Below are 21,524 nucleotides of genomic sequence, written 5' to 3'. Positions count from 1 at the left end.
CAGAAACATTCCACTCTTGGTGTTTTAGTTCACTGGGTTTTGCCTAAAACCTTTGCTTCCATTGCAGATTTCTCCAACTTTTCAGACTTTCCCAAGCCAGGGCCATGTATCTGCAGAGGCACCGGCTGCCCTCCCTTCCTGCACACAAGGACCAAGGTCCAAGGTTGGGGCCAGCGGAGGGGTGGATGGTGCCTCTGCAAAGAAGGTTAGCCCGACATGTAACTTCCTAGCTCCTTGCCTTTCCCCTGAAACTTTAAGAGTAGCCGTGTACACTAGGCCAGGAATTACCCAAAACCATCAGAAAAGTGAAGTGAAATGTTCTACAACCCAAGGACAAAAAAAAGAACAGAAAACACAGTAAAAGAATCCGTACTTAGCCTGGACCCATCATATCCCATATGTGCAACAAGCTCTTGCATTTTTAATTCATTTTTATTATGCAGGAAGTAAAATTAGAACTTGTAAACTATAAATACAAATGCCAAGGTCTTACATGAGATAGCCAGAGGCTTTATATTTTTTCTCACAAATAATTCATAGGAAATTCAACATACAAGGGAACCAAAAGTTTTGCATACAACAAAAAACAGGTTACAGAGTTAGATACCGTCAATTTGCCAATTTATAAGAATTTCTACCTCATACAAATGAAAGCTCAGGAAACAACTATAATTCAGTAATGGTACAGCAATTCACTTCTAACAGTGTTATCTGCATTAAGCAAGCTGTCTATAACCAGGTGTACTTTACCACTGTTTTACTCAGTGACATCACAAAGTTTTAAAGTATTTTATTTATATACTGTCACCAATATATATAATGTACTGCAAAAAGGGCCAAACACTTGCAAAAAAGTTTTACACAACATTTGCATGAATATTTTTGCATTCTTTCCCAAAAAGCACAGCAGTCATTGTTTTCACACGGTTTAATTTAAAAACAAACAAACCTCCCCGTATAACTGTATTTATAACAAAGAAGCAGAAGAGCAAACTCAAAGGAACTTTCATTTATGTAGGGAGGAAAAAAAGGGTATATCCATTTTAGGTATTACTTTCTATCTGAAAAAAAAAAAATTGCCACCAAGGACAAGTCCACTAAATTTATTTTAAAAATCATAAATGTTCCTTACAAGAGAGCACTACATTCCACACACTGCTCTCAAAGAACGCCAGGGACATGTGGACTACCAGTATTCTCCTCCTTTCAAAAAATATAGTGTACATAGAAGCAGTGTTTTCACAACAAATACAGGAAAACATTACAATTTACCACCAACAATGAACAAAAATTTAAATCAATCTCTCTGCTGCTGCTTCAAAATGTTAGTCTCGTGTGCCCTTTCCCTCCCCCCACGTATTTGTAAGGAACCAAAACATTACATCTGGTGGACAGCAAAGATTCCACTACACCTCAAATGCAGAACACCTATGAAGCAGAGGAATGTTGGCTTTTTAAACAGAAGCAGATAAAAAAAAAAAAAAAAGGGTGCAGGACTCCTTCAGTTCTTCACTAGGCTTAGAAAAACTTTCCAGAATACTGCTTCACACTATAAAAAAGAAAAAATAATCTTGCATTAGAATCCTTCAACATCTGCATACTGCTTCACACTATAAAAGAAAAAGAAAAAAGCATGTATTAGAATGATGGACCATACATCTTGAATCAATATTCACAATGACATTCTTACAGCAGATTAAATTATAAATTCCTAATACATTTACAAATAATTTTAAAATATTAATGGCTAATAAATATAGGTATATTGATTTATTTTAGGCACATTTAAATATTAGTAATCTAAAGCCAAACATTCAAGTTAAAGCATTAAAATCCGCTATGACAGCCACCATGTTAATAAACCAAAACTAAGCAAATTAAAATCTGAAGCTGTTAGTATTTGGCAGAAAAGACAAAGTAATGTCAGCAAGGTGTGAAATGCTGCATAACAGCACCAAATCGATTTCAACTTGTCCTGTAGAGGCATGGTCTGTGCCATATGGCAGACTGTGATTTGTTGTCAATTTAGTTATCTAAAAACAACAAAATCACTAGTCTTCCACACAGAACTAGGCCAACATCCACTGAAATCTTCTATATTTTCTACAGGCTCTATGTAATTTATTACAAGTATTTTTTGCAGCAGTTTTCACCAGAGAAATGAGAGGACTGCTTGGTTAAGGCGTCTTCCAGCAAGATTAGTTTTGAGCGTGTCTTCATTTTAATTAGAATGGAGAACAGAAGAAAATCAAGGCAGAACTACCACTGGAGAAGTTAGATTCAAATAGTTACTTAAAACCTGCCTTCTAAAAACTGTATCACAGAGAAGAGCAGCTTTAGAATGTACATGTCAGTTTAAAATTGACACTAGGGACAACACTGAACTTTAACTTGCCTGTTTTGCAGTAAATACTGTGCATTTTGTATCTGGTCCTGTGTTCCCGTAATAGTTATTATCCGATCTTCTGAGCCTTCTAAGGGTTCATCAATTTTGATCGAAGCTCCTGACTCGTGACGTATTTGTTTGATTCTCTGGCCTCCCTTTCCAATAATAGATCCTGCCAACTAGGGGAGAAAGCAAAGCATTCATTTCCTGATACAACTTTCACTCTCAAAAATAGTTACAAAAATCACAGCTGTGTTTGAGTAGCTTCCGTATGCTGTTTTAAAAGTTGCAGTGGAAGCTTACTGTTTTACAGCATCAAAACATCCCCTGCAACATCAACTGTATAAACACAGGTAGTATAAAACTAGGAGAACCAGTTGCTCATTTGCAAAAAACAAGTTGCAGAGACCATCTCTATTACTCAATATTAGCAATTAATAAAATTGTTTAGTACATCTCTAAAGTAAAGACAAAACAAATGCATGAAGAATACTTTTGGTGATTTAGAAGCACTTGTTTTGTATTAGAAGTACTTATCAAGCACCCTAAATACTCCTGATTTACTTACACAGTATAAGAAAAGGCTATGACTTTTTTTTTTTTTTTTAAGAGAAAACACAAGCTGAAAGCAAGTCAACTTTACTTACATCTTTGGGAATCGTTACTTGTGTGGTGATGATGGGTCCACCAAGATCTCCATATGAACCGCGTCCCCCTGCATAAGAATAGTCTGATTTAAATGTATGCATCAAGCCCTTTAGTAACTACATAATGAAGTATATGTAAAGGTTCTATATAAACACCTACCATATCCAGATCCACCCTCAAACTGTAAGAGAAAGAGAAAAAAAAACCTTCAATAGTGAATAGCCATGCTTCATAGCATATTTTCATATTAAGTATCATTATTGTTAACTCCGAGTCTGTTTTATGCAAAAATCTCAACCACCAACCTTCCTATAAATAGAACAGTGTTGTGCCATCAAAGGCATCCTGAGGCAAAGAGGGTAGAACAGAAACAAAAGGGGGGGGGGGGTGGAGAAATCTCACCAACCTCTTACTCTGCCTTGTCAAAACCCCTAGGAGTAAGGTGTATGATGACAAAGGATCCAGCTGTACCAGTTTACCAAGCAGTCTCACTAATTCAGCTGCTGGTGGACAGCTCTTGATGCTGACCTACTCCTGACCCTAAAGGGACTGAACTAACATTTGAAGGAAAATTATTAATGCTGTCAGCTATCAATACAGCTCAGGAGAGACTCAAGTCTCCACTTTTGGGACAAAAGGTTTACCTGGTGACTGTCAATTCTCTTACTTTATCTGTATCTTCAGGGAAAAAAAACAAAGGTCTTAAGCATAGCTCTGTAACCTCTCAATTCAGACTATACTACAATCCTTTGTACAGATAATAAATTGTTTGAACCGATAACCATGGCACAAGTTACTTCTGTTCTGCTAAAACAACCACATACCAAATCCAAATCACTGCAACAAGCACTCCTGGCCTCTTTTAATTTTTAGGATTTGAAGCATTTGATGTCAAATACTGGTCTACATTTCATCTAATGCCTTCTAAGTGCTCAAGAACCCATTTTTATCCTTTCCTATAGAAGCCGAGAATAAATATGTGCAATTGTCCCAAATTCAACTTCTGGGAGACTGCTGGGGGGGCTTCTGTGAAAACAGGCCAGGGCCTGCCCCTGTGCCAGACAAAGCCAGTTGTCAAGTTTTAGCCAACATGAAAATGGACCCACTGCTGCCTACAGCTGAGACCCTCAGCAAAGCTGGTAGCACCTCTACGATAACATTTAAGAAATGGTTAAAAAAAACCCCCAGTGTGCACTGGTTGTGGGAGCTAAGTGATGGGGAAAAAAAGTAAGAGAAACAACCCCACAGACACCACAATGAAGTAGTAAGGGGTGCTCCAGACACTGTAACAGGTCTTCTGCAGCCCATGGAGAGAACTGCACTGGAACAGACAGCCACACTGCAGCCCATGGAAGATGCTATGCTGGGAGCAGATAGGTATTGCCCTGAAGGAAGATGCAGCCTGTGGAGAGCCCAAGCAGGTGCAGGTACCAGGCAGGACCTGTGGCCTGTGGGTGACCTACACTGGAGCAGTCTGTTCCTGAAGGACTATACCCCATGAAGAGGACCCAGGCTGCAGCAGTTCTTGAAGAGCTGCAAGTCCATTGGAAACACCCATATTTAAGCAGTTGGTGAGCAGCTGTATCCCATGGGAGGGACCCCACATTGGAGCAGGGGAACAGTGTAAAGGAGAAGGAACAAAGTGTGATGAACTGACTGCAACCCACCATTCCCCATCCCCCTTGCACCACTCATGGCAGAGGAATCAAGAGTGGTTTGGGTTGGAAGGGATCTTAAAAGTTCATCTAGTTCCAACAAGTAGGAAATGAAGGAATGAAGTTGAGCCTGGAAAGAAGTGGGAGGTGGGGAAAAGGTGCTTTTAGTTTTCCTCTTTGTTTCCTACCATGCTGCTCTATTTTTAAGTGACAATAAGTTAATGTTCCCCAAGTCAACTCTGTCCTGCTCATGATGGTTAACTAGTGATATCCCTATCTATCCTGAGCCACAAGCTTTTCCATCTTACTTTCTCCCCTCATCCTGCTGAGGAGGGGAAGTGAGAGAGCAGCTGAGTAAGCACCTGGCAGCCAGCCGGCAGCCAGCCAAGTTCAACCAAACACAACTACTTGTTCACAGAACTGTAACAAAACAACTTTTCCCAAAATGGTTATTTACCTGCTACCTTTTTGGAAGATCAAAATGGAAGCTACTTGGACCAAACTGTTGATCTTATCCTCCGTCTCCAAGCAACTTATATTGTGTAATCACGTTACTCAGCAATACAACGTAATAGTTTGTAGTGGACTCCAACATACAAAAGAATGAAGGACTCTGCTTAAGACTTAATTCAGTATACTGCTTTCATCAGCCTCTGCATATACACAGACATATTCCCAATGATATTTGCCAAAAGTATCCCTTTGTGCACTAATCTGTTTTAAAGAACAATCCTTTCCTTGATTGCTTCTGCCTCCCCAGACTACAGGACAGCAAATGAACCAGACAGCAGATGAGTTAGGCAGTTAGGTAAACACAGCAAATGTAAGCTAAGAAGTGACATTTAATATTTGGCAGCACTTTGCCATCTTTTAGACAGCATGAACACCTGAAGATCCCCTAACCTCCCTTTCCAAAACCTATCCAATCAAATGGTATATTTTCAAGTACATCAATAATTAAAGCTTAATAGTTTATCCACAAATTTAATTAAGAAGCTACTTTAAGTATCTGCTGTTTGAAATATGAGAAAACCCAACATTATGAAGTTAATACATCCTAAAGATACATCTACAGTGCACCAGTTATGGAGAAAGTTACTCTTCACATGCAACATGAAAATAGGGTGTAAGAGGCAGAAACAGACACAGAACAGCTTTTCTCTTCTGGTTGTACTACTGCATACTTCCACATTTCTATTAACATTACCTGCCTGCACAGGACACACTGTTACGACAAACTGCCAATAAACTCTCAGTGAGAAGGACAGTTTTATGATTTTCAACAGGTGCAAGTTGCCACTAACTACAATCTTGTCTTATTGTCAAGAATTACATTCAAGAATACATTATTGAATATCCTGATCTTATTCCTATTATCACTTAACCTGTTCAATAAAGCAGTTTTCAAAAAAATGGTTAAGCACACTCACCAACTCTGGTGGCTGCATGTCATCACATGCATCAACATGACACTGCATCATCTGTCAAATACAAAATAACAGAAGGAAAAGAAGAAAGAAATCTGAATTAAGTTAATGGCATGTAGACATATAGGTAACTTGGCAAGCAAATGTAATACATACTGGTAGAGGGAAACATTTATACTACAATGAAGAGTTTATGTGATTTAGACAACTTTTAAGACTCACTCCCTTTTCATTTCACTCTGAGGGAACTTTAAGCGGTCACACTTTTTCCCCTTTCTGTAATGTAAACAGATTTTTTCTCTGACACAGGTCAGACAGCTAATGGCAGAGCAAAGCTCAAACAAGCTTTCTTCCCCTTCTCTTAGAATACCTTTAAGTGCTATTATGTATCAAAATTTTTTATTTCTGCCATGTGTTAAAAAGAAAAATCTTGTATTTCTGTCATGTGTCAGAAAATGAAGGTTTAATATGATTGAAATGAGTAACTTGTCAGCGATTATGCCAACAGCAGCTCAAGTATGAAGAGACCACTTCTCATATTCTACCAATTCATTTCCATATACCTCATAAAAGCCAATAACTAGACTAACAATCTACTGCTAATTATAATAGAAATTTAATTGTTTTTAAAACGTGTCATATAGCATCTTTCAAAATTCTACAATTTCAAGAATTGATGCTCATTTGTGCACTCTAAAACCAGCTACTCAAACAGGGTATCTTAACATACATAGCAGAATGCACTACAGACTCATTTCTGCTAGTGACTACTGGTACTAGAATAGAAACCAGATGACACACTGGCTGGATACAGCAAAGAGCTTAACTTCTATTAAAAGAAAATGCATGCAGTCGTAACAGATGTCAAATTCTTTTATAATAATTTTCTGTTTTTTAACAGTGACCTAGAAGAGTGAAATTTTGTTACTTTCTTCCAGCATCTGCACGTATAGAGAGAAGAGCTGTCATACATTCTTCTTTTACTCACTTTTTATATGCATGTTAATGTCACATCTCAAACATGAAGAATGTATTGTATTTTTTGAAGGGCATGTGTCTTTATTTGAGTATTTATACATCAAGACACATGTACATACACATAAAAGCGTAAGTTAAAATACAGATCGAAAATTAGGAAGCATCTGAAGGAGCAAAAGCACATCAGAAGTCTGAAGACACTCACATTAGTCTGTGAAGAGACAGTCCACTTAGCAGGGGACATTCTGATTTAAGTCTCTATTAACTCAGATTCTAAAATTTTTAGTACATTGAAAATTTTAGTACATCTTCAGTTAATTAAAAAGAGGCAAGGGGATAAAATGACTTTATATGCTTGTCTACTTTATTTTCCACCCCTCCCACTGGTATTGGTGTGTGGGTTTGTACCTGAAAGACCCCTGAGGATGAAGGTGTTAAAGAAATACTGGAAATACATTCAAGTCTTTTCAACTGTCAGAATAGCCCTTGTGGTCCACAGGCATTTTATCTGGAGTAGTTACACACTGAAATATATAGCTTTGTTAGCAGAGAAACAATACAGGTCTGTCCCTCTGGAAAATGCTTCAGAACAGAGATTATAAACCAAATTAACTCTTTTAACAGCCGTGCATAATTAAACAGCAAGGTACGCCAGGCTAACAGACGAGTATCTTAACTGGGTGACTGCATAGGCAAGGGGAATTAACCTATCTTTTAAAACCAAACTGGATTTTTCTCATCTCAGCATTTACCAGGCTGACAATACCGTTGGATCTCTGGAATTCCAGAAAATTCACAGTTCAGTGTCCAGTTTTAAAGATCCTGAACTATTCAATCTTTCTGCCTTTAGTGGAAAGAAAACTGGCAACAAAAAAAATAAGATTATTTCTGTCCATTCAACATTTCCATGAGTTTTCAGATGTTCATCTGAGAAAAGCATCTACTCTTATCTTTCACTGCATCTATGTAAAACAGAATCTATGTGAAAGAGCACTTCCGTTCTCTGAGAACAGCCTTTCCCCCAAGCATTACCTTCACAAACCACAATGATGTTGATTTACTCTAGTTTTACTAGAGAATGGTTTCTATATGAAACAAAGGGTGGCACAGGAAGACTTTCTATTTCTGGTATGGTATTTACCACTCTAGCCTTACAATCCACATGAGGACTTTCCTATCTGCTTACACAACTTAGGATACTAGCATCACAGTTAATGAAAACTAGAAATTAAATACAGTTTTTGTTGGGAAGCAGTCCATGATACTTGGTCATAAAGAAGCCAAAGCCATGAGCACCTTCACCATAAAGAAATAAAACTGCTTTCTGGAATTAAAAAAACCCAAACCAACAGACATGACTCCACTTACTTGTAGAAACTCATGCCAAGAAAGCAGAAGCCAACCTGACTAAAGTCAGGCTAAGCAAAAGTCAAAATGGATCTTTTATTCTAGCCAGAATGGAATAAAAATAGAACTTGCTACTGCCCAGGAGTCAAGCTGAGTAAGACTGTGCTCAACCAGATACCCAAAGAAGGGCAAGGTGCTCAGTTTATATGCTCTAGCACTGGCTTTATTAGCTGCAAATACAAGAACACAAGGACTGAGCTTTGAAAACAGTTAAATAAAAATATGGAATCTTAGAGGTGTACTTCTCAATTCTTCCAGTTTCTTAGCATGTACAGTAGCATGGGTAACAATATTTTGTATCTTCGTGTAAATCTTTCCTTTTAGAATGTCTAATAAGCATGTGACATGCTTGCAACATGTACTTCCAGTAACTCTTACGCTCGAGGAGGAAGGAAATGTGTAAAGCCCATTTAGGTACCTGACTTCACAGCTCTTCTCCACTCCTTTCTCTTCATTTAAAATAAATAAAAAAATTCTTGCCTCATGTGTCATCTTAAAGAAGGTGCCAACCAAAGCCAGAGGAGAAAACAAGATCGTTACTACAGAGATTTAACTTCCAGATATATATGATTTCTCTTTCAATGAAACAGCAATGTAGTACCACGGGTGATGACTGCTGGGAAGTTACATTTCATAATGCAACATGGAAGAGTATCTTTAAACCTTCTTTTACGCTTCCATATACTGTGACAGATCTTCTTCCCTCAACAAGTACTAGTATTAATACAGCTCAATGCACCTTATTTAATTTAGGATTCAGCTGAGAAGCGGCCCTAGTTCCAAAACATTTGGAATTACAGTAGATTTTCTGTGGACAGAGAAACGAGCAAATAGACAAGAATTGTCAAAAGAGCAATGATCTTAGAGTGATCAACTAGAGCTCTTCATAGATACTATTCCATAATCAGTATTATTCTATCTATACTCATGTTTTCCAACATTAGTGTTAAGAATGCTTATATGAATCCAAGAATTTCAGAGAATGTTGTTCTGATCTGTTTCCTTTATCTGGAAAGCCTACCAATTCTTATTTATGTCATCCTGACTTAACATCTAAAAGACAGTCAGTTCAAGCAAATGCACAGGGTAGAGCACAGACACATTTTCCGTATCATTTTTGATGGCAGAGAGCAAAGAAAGGAAATGGATCGTGTTTCAGATACCACTTACACCCCAAACATTCCTCCACAGGAGGGACCATTTATATGTACAAAACATTCAGTTCTATCATCAGAACCATGCATGTCCCATGCTTAAATGCATGATAACTGTGCTTACGAAAACAGAACAATGCAAATTTTAAACTCATACCATGCCATCGTAACGGTCTCCTGGTCTTCCCCTTCGGTCATAAGACATAAGATCTCTAAAATGAAAAAAGCAGCAGAATGTGAACTGCATTATAGTTTACCTATTCTCATTTAAGTTTTCACATTCATGGTTCACACATAACTTAATTTTAAACTAGCCAAGTACTGAATGACATAAAAGTTTCAGAATTAATGACCATAGTCCTGGTAGATTATTAAAGTGCAGCAAATAATTGAATTCCAGTACTTTTCAAAATACTCTGGTCTAATACACACTCAATCCTGCATAACCACCACCAACATGGAAGCATGATAAAAACACTGCAAAGATGAACATGATTCAGGAGATTATACACAACCTGAGCTTTGTATAATGCATTTACCCAACAACTCACCCGCCTCGAGGAGGTGGTGGAGGAGGAAGAGGAAGATTACGAGCTCTGCTGCCACCTCTCCCACCACGACCTGGTGGAGGTGGTGGAGGTCCTCTGCGAGGGCTCATATCATCATAATCTCTTCTCGATGGGGGCATAGGGCGTCCACCACGACCAGGGGGCATTCGATCAAAACCTCCTCTTCCACGCATCGGAAAGCCTACTGGACGTCCCCTTCTATCATCAAACATCATTGTGAAGCCACCGTAATCATATGTTTCATCATAGAAATTGGGATCGTAAGGCTGGGCCCGTCCTTTAATTGGAGACTAAAACAAACAGAACAATCCCCACAAACTAATTAGAACTATTACATTTGGCATCTTTAAATAAATATGTTAAATGTATAAATATTAACATATGCATTTGGAATGTTCTTAATTTCACAATGCTGGTAAGAAGGGAGGAGATGACGATGTGTTTTCTGTGAACTTAACTATGACAGAGAAACTACTGTTACTGATCAATGGCAAATGTATTTTGTCTCCCTTCCTCTTCAACTTCTGCTTCTTAATGATATGCTATCCTGGTTTCAGCTGGGATAGAGTTAATTTTTCTTCTTAGCAGCTAGAATAGTGCTGTGTTTTGGATTCAGTATGGAATTTATCATGAGAAGAATGTTGATAATACACTGATGCTTTTAGTTGTTGCTACGGAATAAGGTATTTTGCAACTTTCCAATGCCCTGCTAGTGTGCAGATACACAAGAAACTGGGAGCATAGTCAGAGCAACAGACCCAAACTGACCAATGAAATATTCCATATCACAGAACATCATGCTCAGTATGTATATGAGGGTTGGCTGGGAAGCTCACTCTCCTTCTTCTGGGATTGTGGTTTTGGGATTCTCTCCTCTGGGATTGCAAGCCAGGAACCAGCTGAGCATTGGTCAGTGGGTAGTGAGAAATCACACTATCATTACTCAGTTGTATATTCTATTATTACTATTATTATTACTTTAATTTTACTTTATTCCTACTATTAAATTGTTCTTATCTCAATTATGAGTTTTCTTACCTTTACCCCTCCAACTCTCCCCCATCCTCTGGGACAGGGGGAGGGTGAGTGAGAGGCTGCATGGTGTTTGGCTGCCAACCAGATTTAACCACACCATATGCAAAGCATGAATAATGGCTCACTGGTACCAAAAATAGCTTCCCTCGCCCATAAGGTAGGGGGATTCTAGAAAGTTGAAATACTTTCAAAAGGTGGTAACAGTCAATCACTCTGTTACTGGGAAAGTATGAGGTACTTGTTGGGGAAGGCAGCTGGTCTGTCAATAACCTGATTGAAGAAGAGTTTGACCTTGACAAGATTCTAGTGTACCCTTGAGATAAGGAAGCTATGCTTAAAGCAAGTAACTTTCAAGGAGCTGCTGACTACATAGCAGGATGAAGCAAGCAGGGAGGAAACTGATAAAGGTTATCCAATGAGAATGTTAAAACCAACTTTTTGATCAATTATATTCTAACACTCTGGCACCTGAAATATATAAAAACGCATGCTTTTAGTATTAAAACCTAGCTGCTTGTTCACCCATGTGAGTGTGTGTGTGTCACTCTGTCCGTCTGTACAGCGACAGTACTGAATTCAAAACAGGAAGTGAAAGATAACATTTTTCACCCAGATGTTCCCTAACATTCATGAATGCCAGTGAAAGAATAAAATTAAAAAAACCCATTACCTCAGATATAAGATCCAAAATAATCTTGATACATTCAACGACTCTATCAGGTTTTCCACCAATAAGCACCACTCTGTCAGTAGAATGAGGACAACACTCTTGGAAGAGCTTAATGGTGGTCTGAGTGTTCTGTTGAACAAAAAATAGCCCAAGATTGTCTAATGTAAGCATTCTAAACAATTTCATAAGCCCATTAAAACATTTTTAAAGAAACAATCAGAAACACATTTAAAATTCCCAGCCATTTTAAGTGCATGCTTGTTTCTGAGTTTTCAAAAATTTAATTTTGGGATTACTTTTTTTTTTTTTTTTTAAGATCTGTGCTGACACAGCCTTGTATGAAGAGGAAAAAAGTTTCAATCTTCTCTTTCACTTATGGCTTGTTTACACCATCATTTAACTAAATACTAGCAAAAGGACCACATATCCATTGCACGCTTATAGGTTGTACTAACCCTCACATGTAAAGAAAATATATAAAGGCCCTTCACAGTAAAATTCAGACATCTACCAAATTACCATCACAAGAGTTTGTGGAGATGTATTCACCCTAAACCATTATGCATGTCCAACGACATGAATAAATCTAGTCTATGCAGCAGTTCATTCTAAGAGTGATGGATGCCATATTAATTTTAAAAAAAAAAAAAATCCTTTCTTAACTCTACCACAAATATTGCCTAGGAGCCTGGTAAGAAGTCCTAGGCTCTATCACAAACAACTTTACTTCTGAGCGTTTGCAAGAAATTTGCAACTCACAGATCCATCTCAGAACATCAAAATCAACCTATGCAGTACGTTCTGAATGAATCACTGCACAGATCACTAATTTGCCCCTTATGAACACAAAGCATCAAGTTCTTCATTGAACAAAAAACAAATTTCAGAAGAATATGAAACAAGTACCTCTCTTAGTTCTTTAATTTTAGCACCCTTGACACCAATAATTCCTCCTGCCAAACTCTGGTGAATGAGAAGTCTTAATTCGCAGTCAAAGTCGCTGCCTTTGTAGTGTTGATACTGTAAGAAAGACACATACAGGAGAAAGATAAAATATTATTCACACAGAAGTTTAAAATATTTGGGGTTTTGTTAAGTTTTTTCTCTAAAAAAAATGGTATGAATTGATTTATTGCTAAATTGTAATCCTGTACTTCCTTCGATATAATCACAAGCATTTAAGCACCTCACCTCAATATAAACTGATGTCAAATCAGTTTTCCTTACTTATTACATTACACTGCAAAACCTTCTACAAAGATTTAAGAAGATATGAAACAATGCAACACTCGTATTCTGTGTTGACGTTGTAAGTAAAAGTCATAATACAGCTACTTCAAAATGGGGACAAAACAAGTCAGGAGGCAAGTATTCTGAAGGGGGGAAGGCTGTTTGAAACGTTACTTTAATAGTGACTGACTCTGTCCTCTATCAAAAAAATGCCAACAAGTAGTCTGAGCCATAACTCTTCTTTAAAAGGCTTTTGGGTTTCATTTTCTAATTTACCATATTTAAAAAGCAATACATTATCTAGAGCCATCTTGTTTCAAAAGCTGATCTCTTATGTCTAAAAAGAAAAAACATTAGGAGACATACCTCTTCTAAAGTAGGGATAATCTTCTTCAAGATTTCTCCAATTGTCTCTATATCTGCACTTATACTCAAGATGCTGTTGGAGGCCATAATGCCAGACAATATGCAGAAGGTGGAAAAAAGAAGTAGAAGTAAATTTTTTTCATCACACAATATTCTAACAAGATTTACTACACAGAAGAGCTTATAATTAATATTCCCCATTTAAAGTAAACCTGTTTGCTCAATTTACAACACATGCATCTTTGTTTATGCCCAATATATATGCATGATAAATTTAAGATTAGGTAGGTCTTGCAAAGAGAGAGAGAGAGAAAGAAAGACAAGAACTGGCGTTTGGAAGGGCTCAGATTAAGTGGGCAAGAAATTGAGGCAGAACTGAGAGTAGTAGTGAATATTCATGTTCCCCGCCACCACTAATTTAGGATACCCTCGCTATTACGTTGGTAAAACTGGCACACCTTCTCATAGAAAAAGTGGGAATATGCAAGTGGTGAACATTGTATCTGGAGTAAGGTTATGAGACCAGTTAGAAATCAGATTACTAATGGGCTCTCCAAGAAAACAAATACAAATGCAAGACAAAAAAAAAGACAAAACAAATGAAAAGTGAAGAAAAGTGAACCGGAGTTAGCATTTCATCAGAAATAATTATGAACAGGCAATGTTGAGGGGAGCAAGGTGGGCCACAAAGACAGAGCGAGAGACTACTTTGAAACAATTTGATTTACAATGCAGCAAATATGCAACACTTGAAGCTGTGCTCCTTCCATTGAAATAAAATTAGTGGATTGTCTGGGTGGGCAACTCACGTAAAAGTTCAGTGACAAAAAGACTTAATGGGGAAAATAAGACAGAAAACTTGAAAAAAAACAATACACCGTCTATAAGGGGATACTATTTAATTATATCAAAGGCAGGTAATAAAATACATTTCTCTCTTTCTAATCAGGCAGTGAGGCATAAACTGTTGGGACATACCGCTCGGGGCCACTGCTGTCTGGGACTGAAACACTGGCATTGTACTGCATTGGTCATTGGCGTTCGTGGATGTTGGCATTGGGCATGGGCATTCAATCAGAAGTTGTCAAGTATGGTACCCGTTTGGCAACGAGCACATTTTTGGGCATAGCCAACCAGGGTTTTCACATGGGCGTTCAGGGGCGGATGGGCCAACGTCATGGTGGGCAACGCAGGGGCAAGTCGATCCAGTACATGGGCAACGGAGATATATGGCCAAAAAAACAAGGAGAGGGAAAAGGGGGAAAAGCAATAAATTTTAATTTAATACAAACTATACTCATTACTCTCAATTAATGAAACAAGCTTAAGTTGTTCTGAAGACTAACACAATAACGGATTGCTACACCAACTGTGGCCTAACAGTATGGACCTTAAAAAAAAAAAAAAAAAAAAAAAAAAGAGTCACTTGATCTGACTAAACTACTTTTTACTTTTAACATATGATGTTTCAGTAGCAGGCTGGCTCATGAGGGTTAGACACAAAACCTGTCGAGATCAGTATTACTAGAACCTTGGGCAAATTGGGAAAGTTAAGTTTTCCAGATCAGTCTAAATTATCTGGATATAGGTGACGTATTGATTTACTTAAAAAAAATAAATTTAAAAAACCCACAAAAAACACCCTAAAAAAACCCACTTGGCTGCCATAGTTAGTGAGCAAATGTATGATTCCTGACCATTTAAACTTAAGCCTCAATTCTAGTTGTGGTAGTTTATGAACTTAGCTGGAACTGATTTATAATGATATATTGCCAAATCTTTGTTGAACAGTCTTGATTGGAAAAACTGTTGGAAGTTGTAGTTGATGTTAAGTACAGGAGTGTAAACAAATGATATTTAAGAAGCGTTGCCAAGTTTTATAAAGACACAACATTAACGCTGAGCATGTGTCTAATCACAAGAGACAATCCACTGTAAAATGTGGATAGGTAGTAAGTCATGACCGTTTAAAAATGCTTCCAAGTACAGAACAGAATGTTCCTTTACTGTTCTATACCCGTATTTACATCAAGCAATCTTAACATTAATGCTTTTGTGCTTCATGTGCAAGCTGTTAAAGAACAGATGGGACTGTTTTGTTTGGTTGGTTTTTTTTAAAGGAAGTTAAAGAATTCCTCTATCACTGGGTTAAGCCAGCCACCTGCAATGGTTTTAGTATTATAATTGATTCACATGTATGGGAAATGGTACAGTTAAGGGTTTTAAGCTTTGTCGATATTTCTAATTAGGATGTTAACTCACTTGAAGTGTGTAATTTAGCGGAATCCTATTCAGAAGCGAAGAGATTTAATATAAACCTCTCCTCCCGCATGAGTCAAGCTGGGTTTTAATTACAATAGAAATTGAAGAACTAAGGTATCTACTCTAACAATCATTACAAATGGCTTGTAACAGACTCCTGATGTCTAGAGTTGATTTGCTCCCATTTCTAGAAATGTACTCAGTCAAGCTTTTGATGTAGTGCTCTGAAAGAATTGGTGTTAAATTAGTTCAAACTCATATATACTCACGTCTGTACGAAGTGCCTTAATATTTTTGCCACCTTTTCCAATCACTGCTCCAGCATTCTGGAAAACAGTTTTCAGAAGTTATGTTATGCCAACACAGTATAAAGACCACATTTTTGAACACAAGACTAGGAATGGTAAATCTAGTTTTGCATTATGATGTTGGCCTGGGGTGTGGGGGGAGGCAGGCACTGGTTTTGAAAGGTTCATATCAAATTGAAACAAACTGATGTAGTTTGTTCATGGAAAAAATGACCCAACAGCTTTTACTACTGAACTTAGGAAGTGAAAGATATCCAGTTCTGCAATTAATATTTCAATTCCAAATGGAAATTTCTAGGCAAATCTGCCTGTGTTAAAGCAGTCTCATAGACTATAGCTCTCAAGAAAAAAACTGTATGAATGTAATGTAGGTCAATGATTTCCCTAATTAACCACCACCACTCCCCTTGAATTTTCTGTTATGGAATATGTTTGCAAATTCCACTTTTGCACTCTTGATAATTTCAAGTGCTAATTTTGGTTTATACGTCGAACTTAACTGAATTCTCAGGGCAGTATATTCTGAAAAAGGTTAAAGTTAACAGCCACTCAAGTTTCTAACATCAACTAGAATAAACTGGCAGATAGTCAAGAAGAGTAACTGCAAAACTATATTTTTACCAGCTTATTTCAAAGATTACATGCAAAAGTAATGCTTTTATTACACAGATCATACATTATGCTAACAGCATGCAAAACATTTAGCCATAGCCCATGTAACTTGACTATTGATCAGAAATGTCACACAGAGTTAAAGCAACATTCTTCAATACAAACACAAGACTGAGATACTTCTGAAAGATCATCACCAGAGAAAATTCATACATAGCAACTTTATTGTAACTATTCACACTTCTCAATGAAACCATTGCAATCCCACATTTCTTGCTGTCGTATTTGAACAAGTTTAGTAGATCCCTTTGGGAGAGTTACTAAAATCCTAAGGAAATTCTCATCTTACCTCTCATATTTAATTTACAATCACTAGCTGGTCATTCTCTAAACTGCTTCGTTTCCAAAGGAAGCCAAATACACAGTCATTCCCCTCAAAATAACAACCTTCCACTCAGTGTAAAAACACCTTATAATTTCTATTGTTCTATGTTTTCAGCAAGTACATATTTTTAAAATAACTGTGTTGATTCTTATGGACTTAGCCTTTAAAAGAACCACTGAAGTTAATTCCATTGCAATACACTTTTACTACCATTCACAAACACTTAAAATTATTCCTAGTAAGTTATCTCTTCCTAAATAAATTCCATAGTCTTTCTAAACATATGACCAACATACACTTTGTCACCACCATCTTGAACAATGCTAAAAGCAAACCCAGTAAAACCAAAAAAGCATACTTTGCTTTGAAGCAGGATGCGTAATTCAACCATCTCATCTGTGTTCCGAGATCTTTTGAAGGCCTGCTCTTCCTCCATATCTTCTGCAGGACGTTTGCCTGTAGAGAGGTCCATAGGGGAGAAACACAAACATTTATTTAACTTTCTAAGTCATAATAAAATGAAACACATGCCAAAGTTATGCTCTGTATTCTTAATGCATTCCTTCCTATTAGCCCAACACTAATTACTGATGTCTACTCTGAGCATCCACAGCATACAAACAAGTCTTCAGTTCATCAGCTTATGCATTGATTTAACTACTGAAAATTGTTTTAAGATCTAAAACTATGCTTTAAATGAGAATGCTGCATGCAGTCAGTGAGAAATTTGTGACACGCTGTTTAAAGCAGTGCAGCATTACCCACTTTGTATTTATTTACAATTCATAACTGGGAAAAACCTTTCAGTCTGAAAGCTTAAATGTAGTTTTGTCCAACACTGAAATACTGGTGGAATAATCGTAAAGTAGCACTTCAAATACTGTTTGGAAAAAACTGGCATGAATCAATAACGCTAATACCCTAACTTCGCCACTAATTATGCCCAAGAAGTTTTTCATGAAGCTCTTTAGAGGTACTTTACATATTTATACTTCTGCATGTAAACACTGCAATAAACAAAATGCCATTAATGGATAAGCCTGATAGTATTCTTAAATATTCAATACTTGTGTGGAGAGTGTGAATATGTAATTACGAAATATTTTCAAATCCTTAGTCATAACTTTCAGCTCCTTATCCCATGTCTAAAACATGCCAACAGAAAGATTATTCATTTATGCTTCAAAAGCTTGTGTAATTATATGGTCTAATTAAAAATGAAAATATTTAATGCAGAATGCAAAACTGCCGATACGAATGTTTGATACAATTAGAGCATTAAAAATTATTTAGAAATTTAAAGAGGTTCTTTCTAAAAAGAAATAGTTCTTTAAAAAATTTACCATTTGTCTCTGTGTTGGTGAAGGTCTCTTCCTGTTGTTCAGTCTCCATTGCTTTACTTTCTTAGGTGGGCAGGCAAAACCTGTTGGAAGAGTAAAAAAGCTATTACACCTATCTTGAGAAAAGGCAAACTGTACATCGTGCTATAAAGAAAAAGCAAGAAGAAATGCCTGCTTCTAGAACTTACCGCTATTATATATCTGTGCAGAGAAAAACTCAAGTATGCTGGGTGGGATCAAAATCCAGCAAGCCTATCGCTTCAAGAGCCTATGAAAACAGCATTTATCAGTTGTGACGCTGCTTACTTACAGCTCTGATTCTCACTACAGCTAAAAACCAGAGGTTTGACCTCGGTTTTTGCTGCAAAGTTTTTCTTGAGAAAGCATATCCAGGCCAAACACACCACTAAGAGATAAAAGGGAAGTCTGTAAACCTTCAGACAAACAATTACTGTCTGAATTACCGTTTTTAGACACATGCCAGTCTTAAGTAGCCACATTTACTCAAAGTTACTTTCAGATATTTAAAATTAATACGCATCCAGCTTCAATTTTCAATGTTATATGGCACATGCCTTGGATTTACTTTTTAAAGGACACTACACATAACAATCTGCTCCTGCAGTTTAGTTCTAAACAATTTAAACTAAAAAAAAAAAAAAAGTCTTGCATTCGGTTTATAAATTTGCTACCATGTACTAGAAAGCATTTTAGCATCTTTCCATTCAAGTATAATAGAAGAACAAAACACAAATTACAACTTCTAGCCACACTGGGGAACACATTTTTTAAAAAATACCCCCCTCCGTAGTTACATATAATCCTCTGCACACAAACAAGCAAGAACCTCAAAAGCAGCTGAACTTCACTAGAATCTTCTGATATAGGAATCTTATTTGTGATCCGCTTTCGTTAAGCTCATCTCTGAGCGCTAGTAAATCACATTAGAGAGTCTAGACAAAAGAAATTTTGCAACTTCCTCTCTTCTAGAATGAGTTTCTACAGATAACACAGCAAATCAGAACTCTATTTTATCCATATCCATTGTCTCAACAAATGGTGGCCACTCATTCCGATATCCACAGAGGAGAAAAAAAAATGAAGTGCATGTAACTTGTAACATACTGTCAGCCAGCTGCTAATTTGCAGTTGTTGCCCTGCATGTACAGGCTAACAGCAGGCACTGCCTTCCCAGCCGGTCTTTGCAGGGACTTAAAAGTGAGCTAACGGACATACACGGATTTAAAGATAGCGAAACCTCAGGAAAACGTTGTCAAAACGCTGCTATGTGAGGGACGGGACGGGCAGATTTTTACACGTTTTAAATAGCCCTTTCGGACCCCGGTTACTCTATTTCCAACTATGCAAGAATTTCAGGGCAGCGGTGAATGAACTGTCATATACTGTTCAGGGATTTGTCTCCCCTAGCCGCGTGTATTTACCCGCCTAGACAAACCTCCCCAGGCGCGTGCAGGTAAGGCGCTCTCAGTTCCCGCGCTCAGCTAGGTAAATCGAGGTCGCGGGATTAAACTGACTAATGGCAGGTGTTAATAAACACCGAAAGGATAAGCCCGCGGCGAAAGGCAGGAGGCGGCACCAGCTACCAGAGACATACGACAAGAGCTGGGAAACGCCGGCACGCCTTAGCCCCGCTCCCTCCGAAGGGCAGCGACTCTTGCCGTCCACTTCTCGCTCGGTCGCTCTCGGCCCGGACGCCCGCCCGCCCGCGGCGGCGACCCCGGCTGGCCGCCGGGTGGGGGAGCGGCGGCGTTACATAACTTCCGCAGCCCTGGCCTCTCCGCCCCGGCGGCGGGCACCAGCAGAAATGGCGGCCGCTGTAATGGCGCCTGCCCGCTGCTAGGCGGAGCCGGTAGCGGAAAAGCCACCACCACCACGCGGTCGCAGGAAGATTTACCCCGCTCTGCCCAGGGAAACACAAAGGAGGCCCCGGCCCCGGCCCCAGCGCAAGCGGCGGAGCGGGGCAGCCGCGCCGCCAAGGGGGCTCCCGCCGCCGCGACCGCCCGCGACACGAAGCGTGTCCCCCCACCATCAGCTTCACGCGGCCGCCCCCGCGCAGGCCGTGACCGACAGCGCCCTCCCCTCGGCCCGTAATTCCGACAACTCGCCCCGGGCACAAAGTTACCAAGGGCGGGCGCAAGAAGGCGGCGGCCGCTCCCCCGCCCTTAGAGAGTACCCGCTAGTGCTGCCGGCCTCCACCGCACCGCCCCTCCGGGAGCCACGCTGGCTGGACAACAGAGCCCAGGGCCGCCCGCGGGGACAGTGACCACCCTTCTCGCCTTCTCCTTGGGGCGGGAGGAGCCCGTGTAGCCCGCAGGCTGCCCTCAGCCGCCTGAAGGGCTACCCCCTGCATCAACTGAGGGCGGCGACATCCCGGTCTTCTCCACGCAGCGCTCACCCCGTTCCACCGCCCACGGGAATCCCAAGGAGCGGCGGCGGCTTCCAGAGGTGTTTAAGGCCCCACGACCAGGGAGGCGGGGGCCTCCCGCATCACTGGGTCACACAGCGGCGCTGAGAACGGCACGATAGTGGCGCTGCTGGCCCCAGCAAGGCCCGTGACACCCCCGCCACCCCCCCCGCAGAGCGCACGCAGCGCCCCCTCCTCGCCGGGCCCGGTTACACCTCGCCGCGGGCTGCGCGTACCTGCGCCCGCCGCCGGCCGCACCGCGTACGGGAAAGAAAGGGGAGCAGCCCCCGCCGCCAGCGCGCACATCCACCAGCGCCACCCGGCGATTGGCCCCGCCGCCCCCGCCCGGCACAGGCCCTCCGCCGACACATTGGGCAAGGCTGCTGCCCGTCAGGGTGGGGGGAGCAGCCCCCCCCCTCCCGCCCCGCCCTCCGTGAGGGCCGGGGCCAGAGGGGCCCGGCCGCCGGGAGGAGGGCAGCGCCATCCGCCCGCGCCGCCCGCCTCACACCCCACCCGCTGTGGCCGCTTGGCGTTTTTACCTGCCCGGTGGGAGCCGCGATGAAAGCGATGCAGGCAGCGGGCGGGGGGGCGGCAACGGAGAGCGAGAGCAACCTCGGCCGTGAGAAGAGAAGATGGCGCCTGGGAAAACCCCGCCTTCTGCTCGCGG

At 39.9% G+C, this 21,524-nt stretch overlaps 1 protein-coding gene across 6 annotated transcripts; it reads right to left on the bottom strand.

The window, feature by feature from the left end:
• Window positions 1-413: 413 nt before the first annotated feature.
• Window positions 414-21,523, bottom strand: HNRNPK (heterogeneous nuclear ribonucleoprotein K). 6 transcript variants are annotated; one of them, XM_074932968.1, is made up of 15 exons: window positions 21,397-21,523; window positions 18,436-18,515; window positions 17,451-17,548; window positions 16,057-16,113; window positions 14,504-14,547; window positions 13,526-13,598; window positions 12,836-12,949; window positions 11,930-12,058; window positions 10,207-10,514; window positions 9,813-9,867; window positions 6,120-6,170; window positions 3,194-3,215; window positions 3,034-3,116; window positions 2,396-2,565; window positions 414-1,610 (listed from the first exon to the last, which is right to left on the bottom strand). In XM_074932968.1, the coding sequence occupies exons 2-15, from the start codon at window positions 18,482-18,484 to the stop codon at window positions 1,577-1,579; spliced, it is 1,287 nt and encodes a 428-aa protein (XP_074789069.1). In that variant the 5' UTR covers window positions 18,485-18,515; window positions 21,397-21,523; the 3' UTR covers window positions 414-1,576. The 6 variants fall into 6 exon arrangements, with proteins under 6 accessions (XP_074789069.1, XP_074789071.1, XP_074789065.1 ...); XM_074932970.1 differs by having other exon boundaries at window positions 414-1,549; XM_074932964.1 differs by having other exon boundaries at window positions 17,451-17,561; window positions 18,437-18,515.
• Between the last annotated feature and the right edge of the window lies 1 nt (window position 21,524).

Source organism: Athene noctua, chromosome Z (genome assembly GCF_965140245.1).
Source record: "Athene noctua chromosome Z, bAthNoc1.hap1.1, whole genome shotgun sequence".
In the NCBI taxonomy this organism is placed as follows: Eukaryota; Metazoa; Chordata; class Aves; order Strigiformes; family Strigidae; genus Athene; species Athene noctua.
Note: the sequence above shows the minus strand (reverse complement) of the source record. Positions and strands in the feature narration are given on the sequence as shown.

Bases quoted from the DNA above. Each gene is read 5' to 3' on its own strand.
- HNRNPK (XM_074932964.1), bottom strand. From the start codon at position 18,484: ATGGAGACTGAACAACAGGAAGAGACCTTCACCAACACAGAGACAAAT. The intron at 12,950-13,525 runs GTATGTCTCCTA...TCTTTCTTACAG, and splicing joins TTATCCCTACTTTAGAAGAG to TATCAACACTACAAAGGCAG. The intron at 1,611-2,395 runs GCAAGTTAAAGT...TTTCTTTTATAG, and splicing joins CAGTATTTACTGCAAAACAG to TGTGAAGCAGTATGCAGATG.